General features: G+C 40.6%; 1 protein-coding gene across 9 annotated transcripts in view; it reads right to left on the reverse strand.

Moving 5' to 3' along the window:
- Positions 1 to 361: 361 nt before the first annotated feature.
- EPB41L5 (erythrocyte membrane protein band 4.1 like 5) overlaps positions 362 to 22,155 on the reverse strand; it is a 56,008-nt gene continuing 34,214 nt past the window's right edge. For 4 of the 9 annotated variants that reach the window (XM_062607140.1, XM_062607142.1, XM_062607143.1 and 1 more), the window contains exons 17-26: positions 12,070 to 12,236; positions 11,418 to 11,512; positions 6,393 to 6,521; positions 5,765 to 5,826; positions 5,018 to 5,128; positions 4,364 to 4,457; positions 3,783 to 3,860; positions 2,895 to 2,936; positions 1,900 to 2,033; positions 362 to 1,301 (exon numbers count right to left, since the gene is read on the reverse strand). In XM_062607140.1, coding sequence (XP_062463124.1) covers positions 1,244 to 1,301; positions 1,900 to 2,033; positions 2,895 to 2,936; positions 3,783 to 3,860; positions 4,364 to 4,457; positions 5,018 to 5,128; positions 5,765 to 5,826; positions 6,393 to 6,521; positions 11,418 to 11,512; positions 12,070 to 12,236 — 970 coding nt within the window. In that variant the 3' untranslated portion in view covers positions 362 to 1,243. Of the gene's footprint in view, positions 1,302 to 1,899; positions 2,034 to 2,894; positions 2,937 to 3,782; positions 3,861 to 4,363; positions 4,458 to 5,017; positions 5,129 to 5,764; positions 5,827 to 6,392; positions 6,522 to 11,417; positions 11,513 to 12,069; positions 12,237 to 18,680; positions 19,449 to 22,155 lie in introns of those variants that run through there. The other 5 variants (XR_009962462.1, XM_062607145.1, XM_062607144.1 and 2 more) reach the window with 5 other exon arrangements.

Here is a 22,155-nt window from a genome sequence, read left to right on the forward strand (position 1 = left end):
CCAGGATTAAAATGATCTCTTCAAACTGTACGCGTTTTATCCTGTACTTGACTTGAGCACCAAGAGGCCTTCACCAGCAAGTGCTTCTACCTTTGTTCTGCAATGGAGTGAACTGCTTACAGGAGCTTTTTATCTTTTTTTCCTGTTTTCACCTTATTCCTTCTATTCTTTGTTCCACATACAACTACTAGATAACACTCGGAACAGGATTTGTGGTGGTGTTAAGAACTGATCTAGTTGTACCCACACACTGCTAACATCCCTGATAAAAGCATTCCCAAAGCACAGCATCTGGAAACAACATCCAGAAACAAGATAGAAACAAGAAAATAATTTTCCTTCCTAGTTCTAAGACAACAAAACTAACCAATAAGCAGTTCCTGAAGTGCCTTCACTGCTTCAGCATTTAAAACAGACATACCTCTAGCCTAGAACATGTGTATTTGAGTCATACAGGAAATCAAATAATCAGTGTCAAAATGCGGGACCTCTGCTGTAGCCTGCTAATGCTAAAAGTTGTTTGGCAGGTTAATTTTCCTTTTCCTGGTTGCAAATTGCAGCTCAAATCCAGTCAGCACAGTTGATCATGGATGGACTAGATTTTCATTCTTTCCAGGTACTGTAAAAAGAGGTGCAAAGATTATTAAGGGGTTTAAGGCCAAAAAGGAGAGTATGTGTTGGTAAAACAAAGGAAAAACAGTGTATAATCACACAGAAGAAAATGTCCTTGGCTGTATGAAGCAGTCATCAGTACTGTGAGAATATTGTGTACATAGCACGGCCACGAGGTGGCCCTACAAATTCTCCTAATCTTTCCACTGTTAATCTAGAGAGATAGGGATATGTGCTCACACTTCTACACTGTGGTCGCACGCTACAACACTAACTTCACAGTGAACGCTTCCCATTAACACCTGAGAGGCAGCACAGGGTACGCAAGACTAAACCTAGCGTGAATGGAACACAACCAGATTCTGTTCCTCGTGTTCAGAATTAGTTCCAGTGTGGTACTTCACTTCTCCCTGAGGAGAAGATCAAACGTGCATTGGTTTTACATTCTGATTTTGACAGTAATTCCAGTTAGATTGCAATAAATGTAGAAGTCTCTTCCTGGATCCCAGCAAACCAGCAGGCTGTTTGACTCCTGTTCAGCAAGAACCCAAGCAAGCCTTCTTGAAGGATACCTTGGAGGTGTGTTAGAAGATTTGACTTTCTACAAAGTGGGAAGGTGCAGAAACTCCTTCTAGAGTTCTGTGGTAAGTAAACACTTCGTTCTTATTGTAGTATCCTCAGAAACACAGCTAAAAGGCGGAAAAAAATAAAAGAGGTCCAGTAAATACACTCCTCTGCCATGACTCTATTAAAGAGTATTGTTGCAAAATGCATTAATAGCTGTTCCCCTTGTAATTTAATGAGATCAATCCCCCTGCCACCCATCACCCCTGCCAATCCTGACAAGTATTGGAACACTGTAATGACATTTCTCCGAAAATTCACTTGTACCATCATTTTACTCCAGTACTAAAACATGTTCGTGGATAAGGAAACAAACTGAAATGACAACTAAAAAGAATCATTCAATTTTATAGCTCTTACAATGACACAGATGTACCTCAAATTCCAGCTAAATTTGTATGCTTTGTTCTTTTACTTACCTGAATTTCAGAAAGTTTCCTTACGCTCCAATGATATACAAAAATATACACACATCAGCTGCTCTATTTCTTTATAAGATTTCAAATGCTATAATTTAGCAAGACAGAACTGTAGCTTGTAAGCACAGCAAAACAAGGTACTCTGTATAAATGACCACTATAATTGTTTAAATGGAAGTAGTAAGAGCACAAGCTTCCCTTCTACCCCATACAGACTCTGAAGTGTGTGCTGAGGACACCTTACCTTGCAAGGATTTCAGATGTCTGCTGGGGTGGTGGCAATCCAGCTGATGACAACAGGGTCTCCATGCTGCCTTTCACTGCCTTCATAGCTAAGGCAACATCATTTCCCAAAGGTCCATTGGGAATAAGTCCAGTCTGAATTGGGGAGAACAAAACAGAAAACTGAAATAAAAACCTGCCAGGACAAGACAAGCTAATCATAGACTGGTTTGTGTTGGATGGGACCTTAAGACTCCCTGCCATGGGCACGGATGCCTTCCACTAAATCAGGTTGCTCTAAGCCCCGTCCAACCTGGCCTTGCACACTACCAGGGATGGGGCAGCCACAACTTCTGTGGGCAACCTCTGCCAGCGCCTCACCACCCTCCCAGTGAAGAACTTCTTCCTTGTATCTAATCTGAATCTCGCCTCTTTCAGTTTAAAGCCATTCCCCCTTGTCCTGTCCCTACCTGTCCTCGAGAAAAGTTCCTCTCCATCTTCCTTGTTGGCCCCCTTTAGGCACTGGAAGGCTACTCTAAGGTCTCCCAGCAGCCTTCCCCAGGTTGAACAAACCCAGCTCTCTCAGCCTGTCTCCATAGCAGAATTGCTCCAGCCCTCTGATCATGTCTGTGGCCCTCCTCTGGTCTCATTCCAAGAGATTCACATCCTTCTTATGTTGGGACCCCAGAGCTGAGTACAGTACTACAAATGCGGTCTCATAAGAGCAGAGCAGAGGGGGAGAAACACCCTCCTTCAACCTGCTGGCCATGCTTCTTTTAATACAGCCCAGGATATGTCTGGCTTCTGGACTGCAAGTGCACATTGATGTGTCATGTTGAGCTTCTCATCAACCAACATCCCAAAGTTTATATATTAACAGAATATATGTGTTGTTTGATTTACTCCAGCTGAATTTGCTTTATTTCTGGTCTAGTATGTTATTTTGTGGGCTTTCAAATTATTAAAAAATATTATATTTTACTATTTTACTTGTTAAGGATTGGTCAAATAACTCACTGGCACTATCCACCTCGGTGTTATCACGGGCTGGGAGGACACCTACAAGAACCAAACAAATGCTCATTAGGAAAGGTTGGAAGTAGCTGAGAACATTCTAAAATACTGCCTCCCAAAGCAATCCTGTCCCCCACATCCATCTCGGGTAGTTGTCTACTGCTAATCTTTAAACCACGCTAGTGATGAGCTGCAGATCTGACTTTGTACCAGAAGGTAAATGGCACCCACAGAGCATACAGCTAACACCCACTCACTCACAGAAACTCACTGGGAGCAGTTTCAACATAGTACTCCCTTCCAAAGGCAACTGAACCCATTATCTTTTCCTGCTTTGTGAACAACATTTACTGAGAGCACATTTCTGTGAACAGTTCAGATGTCCTACTCCTTCCTTGTTTTTTGGTGCACACAGTAACATTTTTTTTGCCAGCACAGATTATAAGATATTTCTTTACCTATATAAAAGGGTTGTTTTGTGTTAAAATTTATTTTTCAAGTATTTATTTTATATATATATACACACACATACATATGTCTCTGTGTGTGTATGCACATTTACATATAATTTCTCAAGTGTTATATATACCCAGAAGCCTAAGAAGCAGGCTGGCAGTCACAGCTATACTAAATACTACAGGCTCTTGTGGCACAAATACAAATTAATTCTTCAGGTTCCTTCACTCCCATTACAAAGCTGCAGTGTTCACAACCCTACGCCAGCCACTCTTCAAGTAGGGCAGCATATACGCAGTGATCCAGGTCAATCACCACTTCACTCTACTGCAGCAGATCCAAGCCTGGTTGACAGATGCTAGAGCCAGAGGAGAGTTCATGAGTAAAACCCACTGTACATTTGAAGGAATAAGTCTGATTTTGAAATACATTTACCCGAGGTGTGGCTTCTGTAAAGTCAATTAGATTCTCTGTCAGTGATGTTAAGGAAACGTCATGATCATCTGGAGTGCTCTATGGAATAAATCAGTTTTGAATTGAATTCCCATTAGTAATCAGACAGGTCTGCTGAATACTCCAGTGGCTTCCCAAATTATGTTAAGGAACTTAATGTTATGCTCTTGATGAATGCCATGGCTTATCAGGTTTGTTCTCTCAAATTTTTATGTATAATCTTTTTCAATAGACTTTTTATTTTACTTATTCTCATCAACATATTGGAAACAATGTCAAGCATCAAATCACTGGGGTATAAAGGGCTCCCCACAAGTGTGAGGAAAACAATTGGTTTAGAAAAAGAAGTTTCAGGCAAAAAACCTTAAAGGACACTCAGAAATGGCCTTTGGAGAGATGTATACAGTGACCCTGCCTGCTCCAGAAAGCACTCTGGCATTCACCAAGACTGGTATTCACTGAGTTATGAGAGGCATGCGGCAAGGTCTGCTGTGCTTGCCTGGAGGCGGCAGCAGCTCAGAATGTGACATACAGAAACCTTCCAGGCTGACAGGTGGTGATACCTTTGAAACAGCAGCCTCCTCAGGTGGAGCCAGATTAGCTGGAGTCAGCAGGTCCTCATGGTTAGAGGCAGCATGGTTCTCATTCAGTGCATTACTGAAAGGAGAAAACATTCTTATCAGCACACTACCTGGATAGCAAGAAACACTGCTGCTCCTCCCTGATAGCTCAACCCAAAAACTGGACACCAATTCTATGTGTGGCATACTTGTAAGCATGCTGAAGAAAATGCCTTCCAACTATTTCTGCAGATTACTGCTCTCTTTCATGGTTTCAGCTACAGTTGTGTATAGACCCAACAGTTATCAGCATCTTCTATCTCAAAGGAGCTTCTTCAGCCCTTGTTCCTAATTCGCCTGAAGCCTTCCCAGCCATGCTCTTATCTTCTTCTTTAGAGCCAGAGCAGCAGTATGTCAGGTATTTCAGTCCTTTCAGAAGATGAGAGAGATTCACTCAATGCTTGCTAAGATATTCACCCCAAGGCCTGCCTTGTATTGATCAACTGGTGCAACAGTACTTGAAGATGCATTTGTCAACCTGCTTAGTCAGATGTAGCCTAGAAGCTCAGCAACTGTTCCTCATATTTTCAGACCTGCTCATGCTAATCTCCACATGGTTCCTTTATCCCAGAAACACATTTCTCCTGAATCACTTACAGAACAAAGATGTTTGAGGCAGGGATTGCTTTCAGCAGCTCTCCTGGGTCCAGAAATACTGGACTGGTTGTTGGGGGACTACTCTGTGTTTTGCCTGATGGGATAATGTTCCTGGCACAAAACAACAAAAACAAAAAAACAAAAAAACAAAACAAGTACAGCCTTCCATGGGAGGCTCTTCATGAATCACTAGTTACAGCACACTTTTGAGATGGCTAGATGTACATTTTGTTCACTACCCCCATGTGCTCTTTGAGGTGTGACACATGCTTATCTTCGTAAGTGGTCAAGAAATTACATGTTGTAACTAACTTTTTTCAGTGCATGAAACACCAACTGAAACTAGCAATCATTTGAGATTCTGTAATTCTCAGGAAATCAACTGTTAGTTTTGCACATAATTTTTTTTCTCTCACTAGAAAACAGCTACTGTAAACAGTCCCATCCTCTCTCCCCACACTGAAGTTGTTCACAGGTTAGAAGTAACTATAGTGATTGAAGCTGCTGTTGCAGTGATGTTTATCAAATTAAAATACGGGCAAATAAAGAGTATCTGGATTACCTTGTATATAATAAAACTTTGCTGGTTTTCATTTTAAAACCACTTCACACTCACCAGGTAAAGCTACACTACGCAAGGTAAAATGCAATGATCACTGAACCACCAGAAGTCCACAGTGAACTGCAGGTTCTCAGTGCTGTATTTGGGTAACTAAATCACATGTTTCTTCCAAATCTATTCAGTACCTGGCAGCAGCATCCTGAACATTGGAATTCTTGACACCTGTCAGGCTGTCTTCTCTTATGACCTGAGAAGAAAAAAAATGAACAAAGACATTTCTGATACCTGTTTCCATCTTGTGTTGGTTCAGAGAATCACAGAAGAGCAGAGTGCCTTCCTGCCAGCATGAAACTATGTTCTTTTACTGCTCAGGGACTTAAAGCATCAATTCAGTGTAGAAATGAAAATAACTCGCCAACATAGCCAAATAAAATACCACTAATTGCTACAGAATCTACTTGGACATGCTAGAAGCAAAGTGCTAGTCACAGAATCACAGAACACGTTCTTGGTTAGAAGGCAACATTTGGAGTTATCTGGTTCAAGAACCACTCAAACCAGGGCTTGTTCGGGGCTTTGTCCAGTTAACAAGGATGGAGTTATCATCAAGGATGGAGGTTCCTCCTTGGGCAAACGCTGTTCCAAAACTGGACCACTATTATTGTGAAGAAAGCCTGAAAGGCTCTCTTTACTCTGCCTTGGACTTTGGCTCCTGGAATATCCTTATCTGCAAGGCACCTTCACCACCACCAGGCAATTGAAGAGAAATAAAGCATTTGAAAGCATCACAGTCCTTATCAGATGAGTATTTACCTTGTGCCCTACTTCTGCCTGGGCCTTCAGGATATTACTTTTGATATCTGCTGGAAGCCACGTTGCTGCTACGACTGGGCTCTCAATTGCATTGTTAAGACATTTATCTGTCAACTTCACCACTTCATCCTAGACAGGAAAAAAAATCTTTATTAGAAGCAGTTCCCACATGGAAAACTCTAGGCTGAAATTTATTAACATCTCTAAATAACAACAGTGCTCTGAGGAAGGGGAAAGTTACCAGATTTATACCAAAATGAAAAAGCATTTCCCCCTTTATTTTGGAACTCAGTTGCAAAGTCACAGCAAAACATAAAGTAAAAAAAAAAGTACAATGCTTAAAAGTGAAGATGTAAAGTGCTGTGCTAAAAATACAGTGTGTGAGAACTGGAGTCTATATTTGCAGCCTAGTTTACCTGTAAATCAATACAGCAACCATCGTATTTTATCATACCAGTAAAGCCTGACTATAAATTGATAATTTACCCTGAAATGCAAGTTGGAAGGTTTTTAACTTAAAATCCACTTAGAACAACAGTTTAGTGTGCTATTAACTACCTCTTCCATCACTGATGATATCAGAACAAACTAGCAGGCAGATATAAAATGAAGACAATTAAAAATGAGATACCTTTCACTACAGTGTATTTCATTATGTGAACTGCATTACTTAATTACAAAACGTTAATTAAGCATTCAATTTACTAATTGCTATTTGATTAGCAACAGAAGTTAATCAGCTGAGTGAAAACTAAATCTCGTGACCTTTCTTCTCAGGATACGGTTCAGCAGGGGGAGACAGAGTCCTACTTTCCTCAGCATATGCCCTGAAGCTGGCTCTTTCCTGGGGGCCAGTGCTCCATCCCTGCAACACCCCCCCGGGCAGGCACCCCCTGCTGCATTCCCACATGCACCAACTGCAGCGTGTCCAGAAGGAATGAAGCCCATTGCACAGAGTGAGCATGGGAGAGGAGTTAGAGAGGTGAATACCTGTCCTACACACAGCTCTCCATCCCCCTTTAGCTTTTTTTCATTCACTGGAGTGAGAACTTCTAAGTATTTAGCCTTTAGAGAGGGGAAAAAGTTTCCTTATCTCCTCCTTTTCTCATCTCTCAGGGTATCCAAACAGGAGCTTACGAGACTCTAGAGGAGAACCCTTTTAAAATTCTGACTCCAGTCAGCAATGAACTCTGCAAAATACTCAAGACCCCTGTCAACGTAAGTGCTGACATGATCAACACAAGTATGAGGAGGAACACCCAGTGTTGCTAGTGACTATTGCTAGCAGATATTAAGAGACACACATTCCCATAATTCATGAAGACAAACAAAATAATTAATGTTTAAGTGTTCTTATTTTAGAGAAGCTGCTGAAATTGCCAAAAGTCTGGAAGAATTAAAACTGAATTATTATTACCTGTACAGTCACAGTACCCAAGCGTGATAACCCTTGAATTCTTACACTGGACCCCACTGAAGCAGATGGTTTATACAAATCCCTGACAGAATTTCTAAGGCGCTATTCCAGTACCACTGATACAGTAAACTTGATATTTTAACTGAACACCTGAACAAACAGTTTAATTAAGTTGCTTTTAGTTTATTAATGATTAGATTCCCAACTTTTGGAAAAGTTTAGTACTATTAAGAAATATTTTAATCAAGTGTAAGTTCTATTCAATATTTTCACCAATATTAAAGAAACATTTTTCTCAATCCTTTCTATTTTGTGACTGAAAAAAGCACTGGTGTTTTACTGTATTATGTTTTTTTTTTTAATGGAAAGAGCATATAGCTAGAGGGGAAAGCATCTGGCACCTGACAACACCTCAAGACGTCTCATTTACAAGACAGTTCTGTTGTTCACATAAACCAATAAACCTGCTGGGGTTCATCAATAGTCTAGCTCATTACAAATTGTTACTGTTTCCATGTACCAAACAAGCTATATTTGTACTCAATTCTTCAGTTAAAATACATAACTACGCAGCAATGTAAAAAGGGAAGGAAAAACAAAGACTAAAGACAGCAACAGCGGTGTGCGATCCCAATCCTTTGTGCTTCTGAGCAGCATTCCTGGTGCCACTGAAAAATCACTTTGTGCACAGAGATGGGAGTCTAATACAGACTAATTTTGGAACAATTTCCACATGTTTACAGATCACAACAAATTCAGAAAAAGAAAACCCTCACGTCCTCGCATTCCTGACTCCAGAGAAGACTTCAAACATGGTGAAACAGGGTGAACTTTTTACTGTTCCTTTCACTTCAGCAGCTGATGAAAGCTGAGTGTGTATTTAAGAGCTATTTGCAGATCTCTTTTGGCAGATCTGGTCACTGTGCTAGAGAAAGCTGGGAAAGGACAAAGTCACATTCTTCCATCCCAACAGAATTTGGCAGGGAGTAGTGGTGAAGAATGAAACCATTCATTCCCCCCTTCCCAGTTTTCATTCTACAAAGATTTCTCTTTTTTCCTAAAAAAAGATGGATAGCTAGATAAATATTTCCCTATCAAAGAAATCAATCCAGTTTGGTTGATTACAAGTACTGAATTAATAGAGATGATTGTCATGCCATCTTTGACCCCTGACAGAAAACAGGTTTTAGTTATTTTTAGTTAACAAAGGTAAAACAAGCAGTTTGTTGGCATTTGACAGTGCCACTTACAAAATTCAGGATACAGCTCTGCCCTCATAACTGAAAGCTAATGCTTTACCATGATGCATTTTACCAAACCTTTTATGTACTGTAACTGTCTCTACATAGCAGGTACCTTATGCACTGGTAAAACTTAAGGGAGACAAGATATATTGAAATCTGTAATCACACACTTTCAGAGAGAATGCTTTAAGACCCTGTTCATTTGAAGCAGCAGCAAGCTCCAGGATCGAAGCTCGTTGCAAGGTTTTAGTGGATATATTACAGTCCCAGTCAGTTCAGTCAGAATATGCCATAAACATCTCTTCTACAAAGAGATTAAGAACAGAAGTGCAGGAGGAAAGCCAATGGGTATGTTTTGTAACAAACACTACAAGTGGAAATATGTATTTTTTCTAAAGCAGCCTTCAAAAGCAGGAAAAAAGTGGTTTCAACAGTTATTCTTAGGTCACTCTTTTCAGGACTCCTTTCCAAACCATTAATTTTCATCTCTAATCACAACCGGGTGTGCTCATTTGGTATTACTGCAACCTACATGTCTTTGCAATTTGAAACATACAGAATTTAGAGTATACAGGGACAGTCTCTAATCTTTGTGTACCTTTTTAAACAAACACTCTCAAGAGACCTCTTGGTATGCTACATCATAGGCTGAAAAGCTTTATTCAGTCTTTTCTACCCAAGGAAAACCACTGATTATCTACTCTTATATTTTTACAACATGATCTGAACTTCCCTCTTGAAAGCTGAAGTTTTGTTTACCCAAAAGAAGAATCACATTGGAATACCACTGATCCATCACGTATTTCTCAGTTATGCAAAAGTTCCTGCTCTCTAATCAGGTTACTATCGCCCCAGTATCTGTAACCTCTAACACCCAAAGTTACTTGGCACCTCATATGACAGCAGCTGGATAACTGTAACTGTACTGTATTGGCATCTGTTTATTAGATTAGATCCTTACAGGAATCTTATCTTGCTTACTATATATCAGCCACGATTTAAAAAACACTAACACACACTGCTCCACTCTCTCCATGTAACCAATTAAATGCTTTTTCCCTTCTCTGTCTGAACTAAATGGAGCTCAACAGGCAAAAATATTCTGAAATAAACTGTTCATTTGCTTTAGTTTATATGGAGGCAGTGTTTTGGCATAACAGGACCTACAGGCTACTGACTAATCTTAAGAGACTTGTTAATCTTTGTAATACACTGACCTAGCAGAGAGGTGCACAAGGCATCCCTGACAAGTCTTTAAAGGGGACACGAACCAAACTGCCTGCAGCACCAAGCACACAATGCAGCAGCCTTCTCTTACACAAAAGGGGAGGACAAACATTCAGGAATGGGCTTAGCCCAAACACATACTGCTAAACACTTCTTGTGGTACCTGGTTCATTTTACTATTGAAGCAGCAAGAAAAATCATAGCTGTTTCACCAAAGTTTGATAAATTCTTGGGCCTCCCTACAGGGTAGGATAGTACAACCAGAGGAAACACTGCCAGGTGTTTTACTCTCTTCGCTTGTTCAAAGTGCAGTGAAGCACCTAAAGCTTTAACACCAGGGTAACAGAGTAAGGGAAATCTAAATTACATTTTTTTTTAAAGCTCATTAAAAACCCCAACATCCTGCATAGGTGCAGTAGTCTGACAACCAGTGAATCTATGAAAGTTCACTGCTGTTGTAAGGGAGGATCGAAGGTGAAAAGAGCCCTCATCCTGTTCAGGGCACTGAAGCTAGTACTTTAGCTCAGTTGCTTGTGGAAATGCAGCCTGACTTGCTCCAAAGCATTTATGAGAGCACTCAATCAAATCACATCACTCCTCTCTAAGTAAACATAAAAAGCACTAGCACCTACTTCAGAAAGCAGGTAAAAACTGGTTACTTAACAGGAGGGACCGATCACCAAGCTTGACTTAAAACAAATCTTCAGAACAATTGCTGGGAGGGTTACCAAACGGTAACTGAAAAAAAGTTAATGGGAAAAAAGAAACAGGAAAGCAGCAAACCTCCCCCAGAAAGAGGGTGAACTATACAACATAATGGAGTTACGTAACGTACAGGTAAAGATACCTGAGGAACGTTTCAAGCATTTATGCCTTTTACTCCCATGGATTTTGGAAAATTTCCCCAGGCTGCAGACTGCACACATGTATTTGCATCCCTGCCCCCATCTTTATCTCACTGCCTTGTCACACACAAGTTTATATATAACAAAGAATTCATATTTTCTTTACTACCCCCCAGTACAACTCACTCATACTCTTTAAAATCTTGCAAACAGCCCAAAGTAAGTGCAAGACTTCTCAGAATGATCTAAACAAAGCTCAGTGATGCAGCCAGGAGGAAGGAAGCCCAAGTACCTGCACATTTATGTTCACATTAGGATGCTCCGGTAGCACAGGGCTGCTGCATTCTGTCTCCAGCTGTTTCAGCTTTAGGAATGTGTCTTCAAATGCTGAAAAAGACAAAAAAGATATCAACTTCTTAATGTCATGATGGAGTTACATGACTTGTAACTTGCATTAGTCCTGAACACTAACTCAATGGCTTTAAAGCTTTAGGGGAAAGCACAGGGATAGGGAAAGCTACTTACTCAGCTTTGAATACAACTTCTAAGCCTACAGACTGTATGTACCTAATCACAACACTCTGCACCCCTCACGTTCATTAACCCAACCATCCTCACAAAGAATGAGCAAGCAGCACGAGCTAATCGCTCAGATGGCCGCACTTCACTGTATCTGTGGCTGAAATCAAATCCCATGAAGAACTGTGACTTTTCCTTGTACCTCTGCCTGTGGAAATGAGTTGCTTCCAGTTGAAACAGGGCGAGCTGACTGACTTTGTTGCCCTAGTTGTGGGTAAAACTGTCCTATGCATTATAATCTCAGGGAGTTTCCTAAAACACTTCTGAATTTTGGTCAGGAAGCGACCTCATAACAACCTAATCATTTAACTTTAACTCCACACATCATGATAATAGGAAAAAAAAAAATCAGTAAGTTTGCTTACAATCAGAGTCTGCTTTTTCAGTAGCAGTTTCCTTTGTGCCAGGATGGGGGCAACTAACAGCCTCTTCTGAATCTCCTGTTGCCAAGCCAACAACTGGATGACCTATTGCATCATCAACACAAGTTTCTGGCAACTCTGTGCTGTCTAGCAAATCAACAAAAGGTATGCTGCAAAGGTAGAAAGACGAGCAGAGATATGCAGAATCATGTTACCACTCTTCTGTAACAAAAAAAACCTTGAACACATGCAATTTTTTTTTTGGTAATCAGACACATTCTGTAAAAACTGTTTCAGATAACTAATAGACACTGGCTTTCAGTGAGTTTAAAAAAAAGGGGGGGGGGCAACATATCATGTCTGTAGCAGTAACTTCATGACAGAACGGGTCCATGTTGCCTGCTTTTTCATCACATAGGAGGAGAAGGAAAGTTTTTATCCATTAAATACACTTTTTGGAATAAACATCTGAAGTTTTTCTAACAAACTCAAAATATGCTTTAGAAATGCTTCTCAAGAAAAAGGGGGAAGAAAGTTGAAACTGTTCACAAAAAGCTATTTGTACACCCAGCATTCTTAAGTAGAACAGAGGGCAGAAGGGGGCACTGCATAGGTTTGCACCGACACTATGCTAATGGTTAGGCACACCTTTAACTAGTTTCAGTTTTATTAACTTGAGCAGAGACATGAAGGAAATCTTAGCTATGACAGTATTTTATGTGAACCATAGCATGTACTCTGTACCCTGTCAGGATCACTTCTTTCACCTCCTTTGCTTTCTAATGGCAACATCTCCTTTTTACTTTGTCCTACCATCTGTATTTACAAAAGAGAAAAACAATTACAACAAAAGTTACATTGTGATGCTTATGTTGCACATGCAGTCAGTAATCTCATCCATCTCTTTGAAGTTCAGGAACAGTTAAACTGTTAAACTATCCTAACAGCACACTGTTAAAGCTATCCTAACAGCAAATTGTAACAAATATGGAAAAAACAACTGCTGCAAACATGATGTCTGATCAGACAACTGGTGCACACAACTGCAGTTTGACTGTCCCCCATTTCAATCAACAATCACACTTACTTACATATAGTTTGGTTGCAATATTTAGTTTAAGAAGAAAAATCTATCCCTTTTGAAAGTCCTGTCCTAGATACGAGAACAATGATATCATGCAAGCACTTGCCACAACAGAACTTACCCCTTATGCATAGACAGAAACACTTCTATTTGACAGTTCAGACCAACCTGCCCCTTATCGCTACTGGGTTTAATGCCCCATGCCTCCCTCCAGCCCTGGAACCTCTGTTTCACTAGAGGCTCCTTGAAAAAACTCCTCCCTCCAACTCAAGCACTCAAAAGAATCCTTCCAATGTTAAAAACATACCTCTGAAACAGATTATAGGATACCACCATTTTAGTGCTAATAATGTACGAATCATCTTAAGACAATGTCGTGGCTTAAGCCCAGCCAGCAACCCAGAACCACACAGCCTCTAGCTCACTACCCCCCCTTCCTGCCACCGCTCCGGAGGGACGGGGAGGAGAATCAAAAGAACGGAACTCCCACAGATTGAGATAAGAGCAGTCCAGTAACTAAGGTATAACACAAATCACCACTGCTACCACCAATAATAATAATGATAAGGGAAATAACAAGGGAAGAGAATACAACTGCTCACCATCTACCGACTGATACCCAGCCCAACCCAAGCAGTGACCTAGCCCTTCCGGGTAACTGCCCCCGTTTATATACTGGGCATAGCGTGGTGTGGTATGGAATACCTCTTTGGTCAGTTTGGGTAAGGTGTCCTGTCTCTGCTTCCTCCCGGCTTCCCCTCCTCCCTGGCAGAGCATGAGACTCAGAAAGTCCTTGGTCAGACTAAACATTACCGAGCAACAACTAAAAACACTGGTGTTATCAGCGTTATTCTCAGGCTGAGAGTCAAAAACACAGCACTGCACCAGCTCCTAAGAAGGAGAAAAATGACTGCTACTGCTGAATCCAGGACACAATTAATTGCTGTGAGGCAAACTGAGGTCACCTGCTTGATTCTCTTAAAGCAGAGGAATAAGCTACTAGCAAAGTAAATAGGAAACTTTCCCACCTACTGTACAGCCTCTCTGTGCAGCACTAATTGGAAAAGGCAAGCAGCAGATAGTCTTGCAAAGAAGGTATGATGGATACAGAGAACTTCAATTATTAGAAGAAACAGGAAGGAATAGATGCTCTCTCACTTAAGGAAACAGAGACTGAATCCCATATCTTACTATCGGAGGATGCCTATGCATGAGAGCTGGTGTGTTTTATGATCTTCACATGAAGCCATCACTTTTCTTCCTGTCTTCTGATATTTTTTTGCAAATAGCCTCCCAAATGTTTACTATGACAACCAGTATAGGAAATCCAAAGTTTGCCTGCAGCACAGAAAGGTGCTAATGCCATGACATGTTGAAGGAAACAGGTATAAGCTCCTATGAACTTCATGTAAGAGGTGACGTACAGCACTAGTAACACTTCTTCATGCTGTAATCTTCTAATGCTTTTCTTCTCAATGCAGCAGAGTGGAGAGAAAATGAGTGAAAAATAATATTTATCTTAATTAGAAAATTGGTAGGATAATTACACTAGCATTTTGCACCATTTTAGGCAGACTCAAAAGAAGCCTCCAAAGGCAGCATTCAAGTACAAAGTGATCTCATTTTGCCTTCAGACCCACTGAAAGACCTACTCGGCCACCCCGAGATAGGTAGTCACAAGAAGAAAGTCATACTATGGAGACCCTCAACCACTGGAATTTGCAGGCACAGAAGACAAGCTCCCCAGAGAGTATTAAATTGTTTGAGGCCACCCAGATTCTTCACACTATTTTCAACACTGCAGAGAATTAGATTTCTCTTACAAATCACTGATGACCTGTCATACCAAATGTAAAGGTAATAAAAGGCTTCCCAGGAAAAGTGGGATTTCTACAGCAGTCAGTGTGCAGTACTCAAGAATGAAATGGACATTAGCTTTCCACGTTCCTGTATTGTTGTGGTTTAAACCCTAGCCAGACAGCTTGTTCACTCACTCCCAGTGAGTGGTGCCAGGCTGAGAGCAATCAAGGCGCCCCCCCCAGGCTCTCCCTTCCCCACACCTGGAGGGATGGTAAGAAGGATCGAAAGAGTGCAACTCCCACAGGTTGAGACAAGAACAGTCCAGCAACCAATGTACAACACAAATCACCACTGCTACTACCAACAACAACGATAAGAGAAAATAACAAGGGAAGGGAATACAATACCACCAGCCAAGAAACGAGCCTGACCCAGAAGCCTGTGTCCTTCCGGGTAACTCCCAGTTACCCCCCACCCTGGGCATGACGTGCTGTGGTATGGAATACCTCTTTGGCTAGCCTGAGGCAGGTGTCCTGTATCTGATTCCTTCCAGCTTCCCCTCCTCCCTGGCAGAGCATGAGACTCACAAAGTCCTTGGTCAGGGTAAACATCACTTAGTGACAACCGAAAACATCGGTATCACCAGCCCTGTTCCCAGGCTGGAAGTCAAAACACAGCACTGCACCAGCTACCAAGAAGGAGAAAAATGACTGCTACTGCTGAACCCAGGACATGTATCTACCCACTTAAAAGGGGATAACTTTGCATAGTAGTAAGTGCCAGGCTTTATGTCTTCATAAACAATTGCTATCAGCATATTTTAAGAAATATTCTGAGGGTAAAGCTGATATAAGATACCAGGAGTGCAAGCCACACAAATAATTACGAATAGCCAAAGAGCACGGAAAGGTTTGTCAACCCACTACTAAATCACACAGAAGTTGTGACATGGAACTCTCACAGGGAGTTAGCTACTGCATGATTTCTTCTTTTTGCCTGACAAATACATTGCTATTAGATTGTACCATACAGCATACAATGCATAAGGTAACTGAGAAAGCTGACAGCTACAAAGAGGGTATTTCTTTTTTCTAATTTCCTAGTTGAAAAGCAAAACTATACTTCCTTCCAGTCTGTGGAATACAATCTACAAAATACAGTAACTATGTGAGTCTGCTGCAAAAGAACTAATTCTTTTGCAAGTAATCTAATTTGAAACAGTGCGGCGCACCACACAAGCTAATTTATTTCTTCTGTTAGTGACACAAAATAGTTTCTTATGCTGACACTGCAAGGTAGCACACTAGTAGGAAATTCTTTCTTCATTTCCTTCATTTTGAGTCATTCAGTGCTGTACCTGAAGTAAGAAGAGCAGTAAAATTAAGCCTGTCACCTTTTCAGATTTTTTTCCTCTGAACAGAAATGCAAAATACTCAGAAATATGAACTTCCTTTTCCTTTTAAAGTGAAGAAAGCAAAGAAAAAAATCCTGGTTATGTAGGATCCTACAAATGGAGACTCTTCAAACTCATTCAGTTTTGAACTAAACAGGCTGAGTCTGGTTCTAAGTTCCAAGACTTCTGCTGTCTCCCATTTGTTTGAAGATAATTCCAAATGCCAACATAGCATAACACACATAAGCCAACAACTACAGGAAAGGAAACACCCTTAGGAAAAGGTGCTGGCTGCCTAACCTTTGTGGGATCTGTCACCACCACACTGTTTAGAAAGACATCCACCTGTTTCCTCAATGCTATTTCTAGAGCACACGACCTGTCCCTGTAAAAATGCAGCTAGCTGGTTTTGGTACTAATGTGGTACAATTTCCCCACCTGCTATTAAGAGCTGTCACCTACCATGGTGGGAACCAGGACAGCAATTTTCTCTAAGTCAATGAAATCACACTAAAATAAACTCAGCTTAGAGCAAAATCAATCTTCAGGACGTATGCAAAAATCAAAGCCACATGGCAAAAGCTTGCAACATACACCATACTAAAACAAATCAATCCTAAAGGCAGATGGATTGCAGGCAATCAGAGTTGCTGCCCCTACCCTGAATCTGGGCTAGTTCTCCAGTCATGCAAAAAACCTACTACAAAAACTTTATGCAGAGCTTTACTTAGCAAACTTGCAGTTCATGCCAAGGCAGTCCCTGACAGCCAGCACACAGGAGGCAGCTGGGACACCCAGCCCTCCACTCAGCACTGGTAAGACACCCTTGGAGTGCTGTGCCCAGCTCTGGTCTCCCCAGGACAAAAGAGATGTGGACCTCCTGAAGGAAGAGCAGCAGAGGACCAGAAAGACGATCAAGGGTTTGGAGCATCTGACATAGGGGGAGAGGCCAGACAGCTGCTACTGTTCTGCCTGGAGAAGAGAAAGCTCAAAAAAACCTGATGGGGGGAGAGTAAAGACAACAGCCTGACTCTTCTCAAGGGAGTCCAGGACAAGAAACAATGGGTACAAACTGAAATACAGGAGATTAACTTAAACACAAGAAAAAATAAATTTTTTTGCTGTGAGGTTGGTAGAACATGAGAGGGTGTAAAGTCTCCATCCTTGGAGATACTCGAAACCTGGTTGGCATGGTCCTGAGCAACCTGTTCTACTCAACCCTGCTTTTAGCATGGGGGTGGACCACATGATCTCCAGAGGCATCTTCCAACCCCAATTATTCTTTAATTCTGTGATAGCTACACAAAATTTCTCTGATACGTGAGGAGTCAGCCACCACTTATAGTGGCCTGACTACTACACAAGCACAGTTGAACTTATAACTCTGCAGTAAGTGACTTGTTATTGCAACAGTGCTCTTGCATTTTAAATGCAAAACTATCCCAAATTCCTCCACTCAAATTAATTGCTGCTTCTCTCTCATCTACACGGAAATGATAAGATAAAGTTAAAACACCTGTTTCCATTTGCATATTCTTATGCAACTTCATAAACAGTAAGCAAATAGTTTCTGCTTTGCTTCAAAAGTTCACAACATTTACCTTGCAAAATCTAAAACTAAAACCAGCCCAACAGATTGTTCTGATCATCTCTGCAGATCCCACAGATCTTTAACACGTAGCTTGCATATCCTTATTAGCTCTTTTTTCTAAGCAGACTCATATTTCATTAGCAATCTCTTTCCCCTGTCAGATGCAAAGGTGAGTGGCCAAAACACCACATGCAATATTAAGTTATGTCCTGGCTAAAGACTCGCTTGCTTGGTATCCATCCAGAGATGCAAGTATCCAGAGATGGATACCTGAAAACTAATCTTTTGTATTTCTGGTCTCTGTAGAAATTTGAAACTTAATTAAACAAATTTAAAATAATTCCAAACCTCTTTATTCTAAGAGCCCAATATAAGTGAATTTTAAAAGCACTCTACCACATTTTTTCCTATTTTTTTCTTTTTAATATGAAAATAATATTGGAATTTAAAAGCAGCTAACTTTAGAAAACACAGTGTGTTCAATGGTAAAGGCAGTTCTTCATGCTGTTAATGGCTCCCAAGAACACCAACGAGCCATGAAGCTGGAGTCTTAACACTGACTTAATTATTAACCTCATGAATCATATGTTAGGACTGGTGTTTGTCAGGAATATTTTGGTTTCACTTTAACTGGAGCACAGCACGAAAAAGAAAAAAAGGAAGAAAATTTTGTAGAAAGCAAAAAAACCAACACCCAGAAACAAACACGATGAAACCAAAAAAAACACCAAAAATTACTCTTTGCCTTTTCAGGAGTTCTGATCATTTTATTCTTAAAAAATTAAAATAATTATATTCCATTTCCAAAGAATATTTTTTAGCAGAGGGCTTGCTAAAAAGAAAAATAAAATAAAATAAAAAGTTAGTTTTCAGATCAACCATTTATCTTAGATATCTTTAAATAATCATGGTTCAAAAGAAGGGTCAGTTCTATCCTCTACCTCTCTTAAGATGTTTTTGAAACACATTATAACCTACCAGTTCCACGCGTAGCATTATTATGAATCTGACTGCCTGCATGGCACTCGAAATTAAACACACCTAAAAATAAAACATTTTTCTTTCCATGATTAAGAAAAACCTTAGCACAATTAAAAAGATATATGCTCTTTTCAATCTAAGAGTGATGGGTGGTTTCTGGTCTATATGTTACTTTTTTCTTTAAGGACTAAATACCAACAGCACAACACGAAGGGCCTTTGTAATAAAAGGTTTTTTCCCCCTTCTATGATCAGCCTTGGGTCTGTTGTCCTTATCTTAGAAACAGCTCAAAACATATTTTCCCAGCCTGTGCTAGACAGCAGTCTCAAGCTCCAGAAAGGCCCATGTCTCAGAGACTGGTCATGGTGGTTTGGACAGCATAGGTCCCAGCACCGCTATGCATTCCTGCATTCTTCACATTGCGCTCATGGACAAAAGCGGTGTACTGTCCCTCCGCAGCGCGGGTCCTCGGCAGGGCCCACGCGTCCCACGGGCTTCCACCACGATGACAGCGGTCGGCAGCATCAAAGGGCCTGTATTATTGTGGAGCGGGAGGGGCACAATTAGTAAACAGGTATGGATGAGGAAGAGGGTGGAAAAGTAAAGCAAAGACAAGAAGACTGGTGCAAAAAGGCAAGGAAAACAGGCATTGCTGGAAGGTAAATACTGAGAGAAGGAGGCATGCAAAAGTATGCATACATGATGACACTGTCAAATAAACCCCTTTCCTGCTCAGCACCATGCACATTTTTAAACAAGCCTGAAATGACAAGTTAAGCAATCCCATGTATACACTGTCTACGCTTACCAAATGAACAGCATTTCATATTTCAAAGCACTTCACAAAACTGAGCAAGAACCATGTGCATTTTACAGATGGGAGAAGATAACATGATGGAGGAACAGGCCTCCCAAGTATACAGTGCATTTTATTCGCAGGAAGCTGAGAGGGTTTAAGTGGCAGCTCTAAATGTACACCTGAAACAAGCATAGTACTCAAAATCACTGGAAAACGTAGATTCTAATGCAAGTTTAAAAAAGAGAAGGAAACAGAAACTCAGGAAAGTTATCATGCAGGAGGAAAGAGTAGAGCACACACAGTTTCACAATTTAGGTTACTAAGGGACTAAATAGTACCGAAGAAGCTGACTATAGCTATACTTGATTAATATACACTTAGTTGGGAAAAGAAGAATTTTTAAGAAGATCACAATAGAAACTAAGACCTTGCTTTCTAAGTTTGCATATGGGGGCATAATGGTTTGTAAATTTTAAATTTTTAGCTCCTAAAATCAAAACCATAGAAATCCTGTGCATAGCTATGGCCAGTCTATACCACAACTCGAATAAAGTCCTCCAAAAGTGAGGAAAAGGAGCAGGGGAGAACACTAATTACTTTAAACAGTGTTCTGAAACATATTTTTATGAGAAGCCCTTAGCTGGAGGCATAAAGCTGTAAGGCTTTAGGCACAAGCATCTTCACAGCAGCAGCGACAAGAAATTCACTGAAACAGCTGAATTTTAAAAAACTTTAAAAAACAGACAATGAACCGTTAATTGTTGTCCATGTTGCACTAGGATCTTTCACTGGTATGTTTTAGGAGAGGCTGATGCAAGGTAAAGTCAGATATTAAAAAAAAACATAAACTAATCAAGCAAAGAAATTCCTAAAACAAACTTACTCCTTCAGTTCAGTGTAAAATTCGCTATTTAATGACCCAAATCTAAACAAAGTGGAAGCACTATTGTTGTTCATCTAGAGAGGTCCTGGAGAGCCCCCAGCTCAAATTCCACCTTCTCACGATCCAGAAAGCCTGGTTTAAAACTCCCAGCCCTGCCAGAGCAGTCAGGCAGCCAGCTCATGAGTAGGAAGATCACACATATTAAGGCAAGGAAGCAGAAAAGCATGCAGGATTCACAACAGCAGTGAATGATTAATGGTCAGGGATAGTCCTCCTTTAGAAAAGGGAGAGGATTTATATAAAGGTCACCCATGGCTAAATTCAGAGATCTGTTTTTTCATGAAATACGCCAAGGAAGTGACCTGTGAATACTGAGGGCTCCAGTCATAATCAGTTACATTATTTTCCCTGTTTTTCTAATTTATGCAGTTAAGTGAAAGCTACATCCACTAGCAAACAAAAATAAAATAAAAAAATCCCTACTTATTCCACAGTAAGGAAAAAAATATTAGTTGTCTCCTGTCCTGTGTTAGCACAGAAACAGCTTCTTGAGCAAAGATTAAAGTTACAATGACACTGATGGTGTTTTAGGCTTCCCAGCTGTACAGTTAATATTCCAGACCATTTGCAGACCAGCTTTCCTGTACAGACAATTTTACAGGAATGTAAAAAAGAAATAAAAAATAAAAACCCTAAAATCCTTCCTATCTGGCAAAGTACTCTACAATCTGGCACAACTGCTGCTGGCAGCTGCAGCATTAACATTTCAAATTAAAGGAAACATTGACATTAGGAAGGAATCTAAGCTGCAAGGTAGCCAATACAGGCATCTGCCAAGCAGCATACAGAAACTCATGAGGTCAAGACCTTACTTCTAAACCCCTTCAATCTAACCACCTAAAAAACCCCCAGTCCAAAAGATTTTGGTGTTCTCAGCAATCCTTGGCAAACTCTCTCTAAAAGAAGACTATTTTTCTGACAGAAAGCAAAGATAACTCATGCAGAAACAGGCCAATTAAAGACAGTAACAGTCGAAAAAAGATCTTGTTAGCAGCATTGAGACACCAAGACTTGGAAAGCGCAATAGCCAAGCCTCCACAATAAATTCATATGTTCTGGTAATTATATTAACCTAACCCCACTTCCCATCTAGGAAACCAGAATGCAGCTCAATTGATGACTCAGCTCCAAACTGTTGTCTTCTTCCTACAGCTGGATTTGCCCTTTATTACAGGCAGTACTGTTATCTCTGAACACATTAAAACCTCTTTGCCAGAAGACAACTGCCTTCAATAATGATATGTCTCTAAGAAACATAACACATGCACACTCTCAGTTAAAATGCATCCATTGCCAAGCAGCTTGTTTTCTTTATGGCATGTTGTTTTGGGTTACAAGCAGGTGTATTTTGTATTCACCCCCACTCTTCTACAAAAAGCCTAGACACTGCAGCAGCTGGCATGTAAGCTTAGATTCCTTGACAATATTAAGACAGACAGGCTCAAATTCTTAATCCTAAAACCAGGCAGACCAAGACCAAAACTGAAACAGATTGGCT

Source organism: Pezoporus occidentalis, unplaced genomic scaffold, assembly GCF_034315485.1.
Source record: "Pezoporus occidentalis ecotype Australia unplaced genomic scaffold, CSIRO_AGI_Poc_V1 ctg12, whole genome shotgun sequence".
Lineage (NCBI taxonomy): Eukaryota > Metazoa > Chordata > Aves > Psittaciformes > Psittacidae > Pezoporus > Pezoporus occidentalis.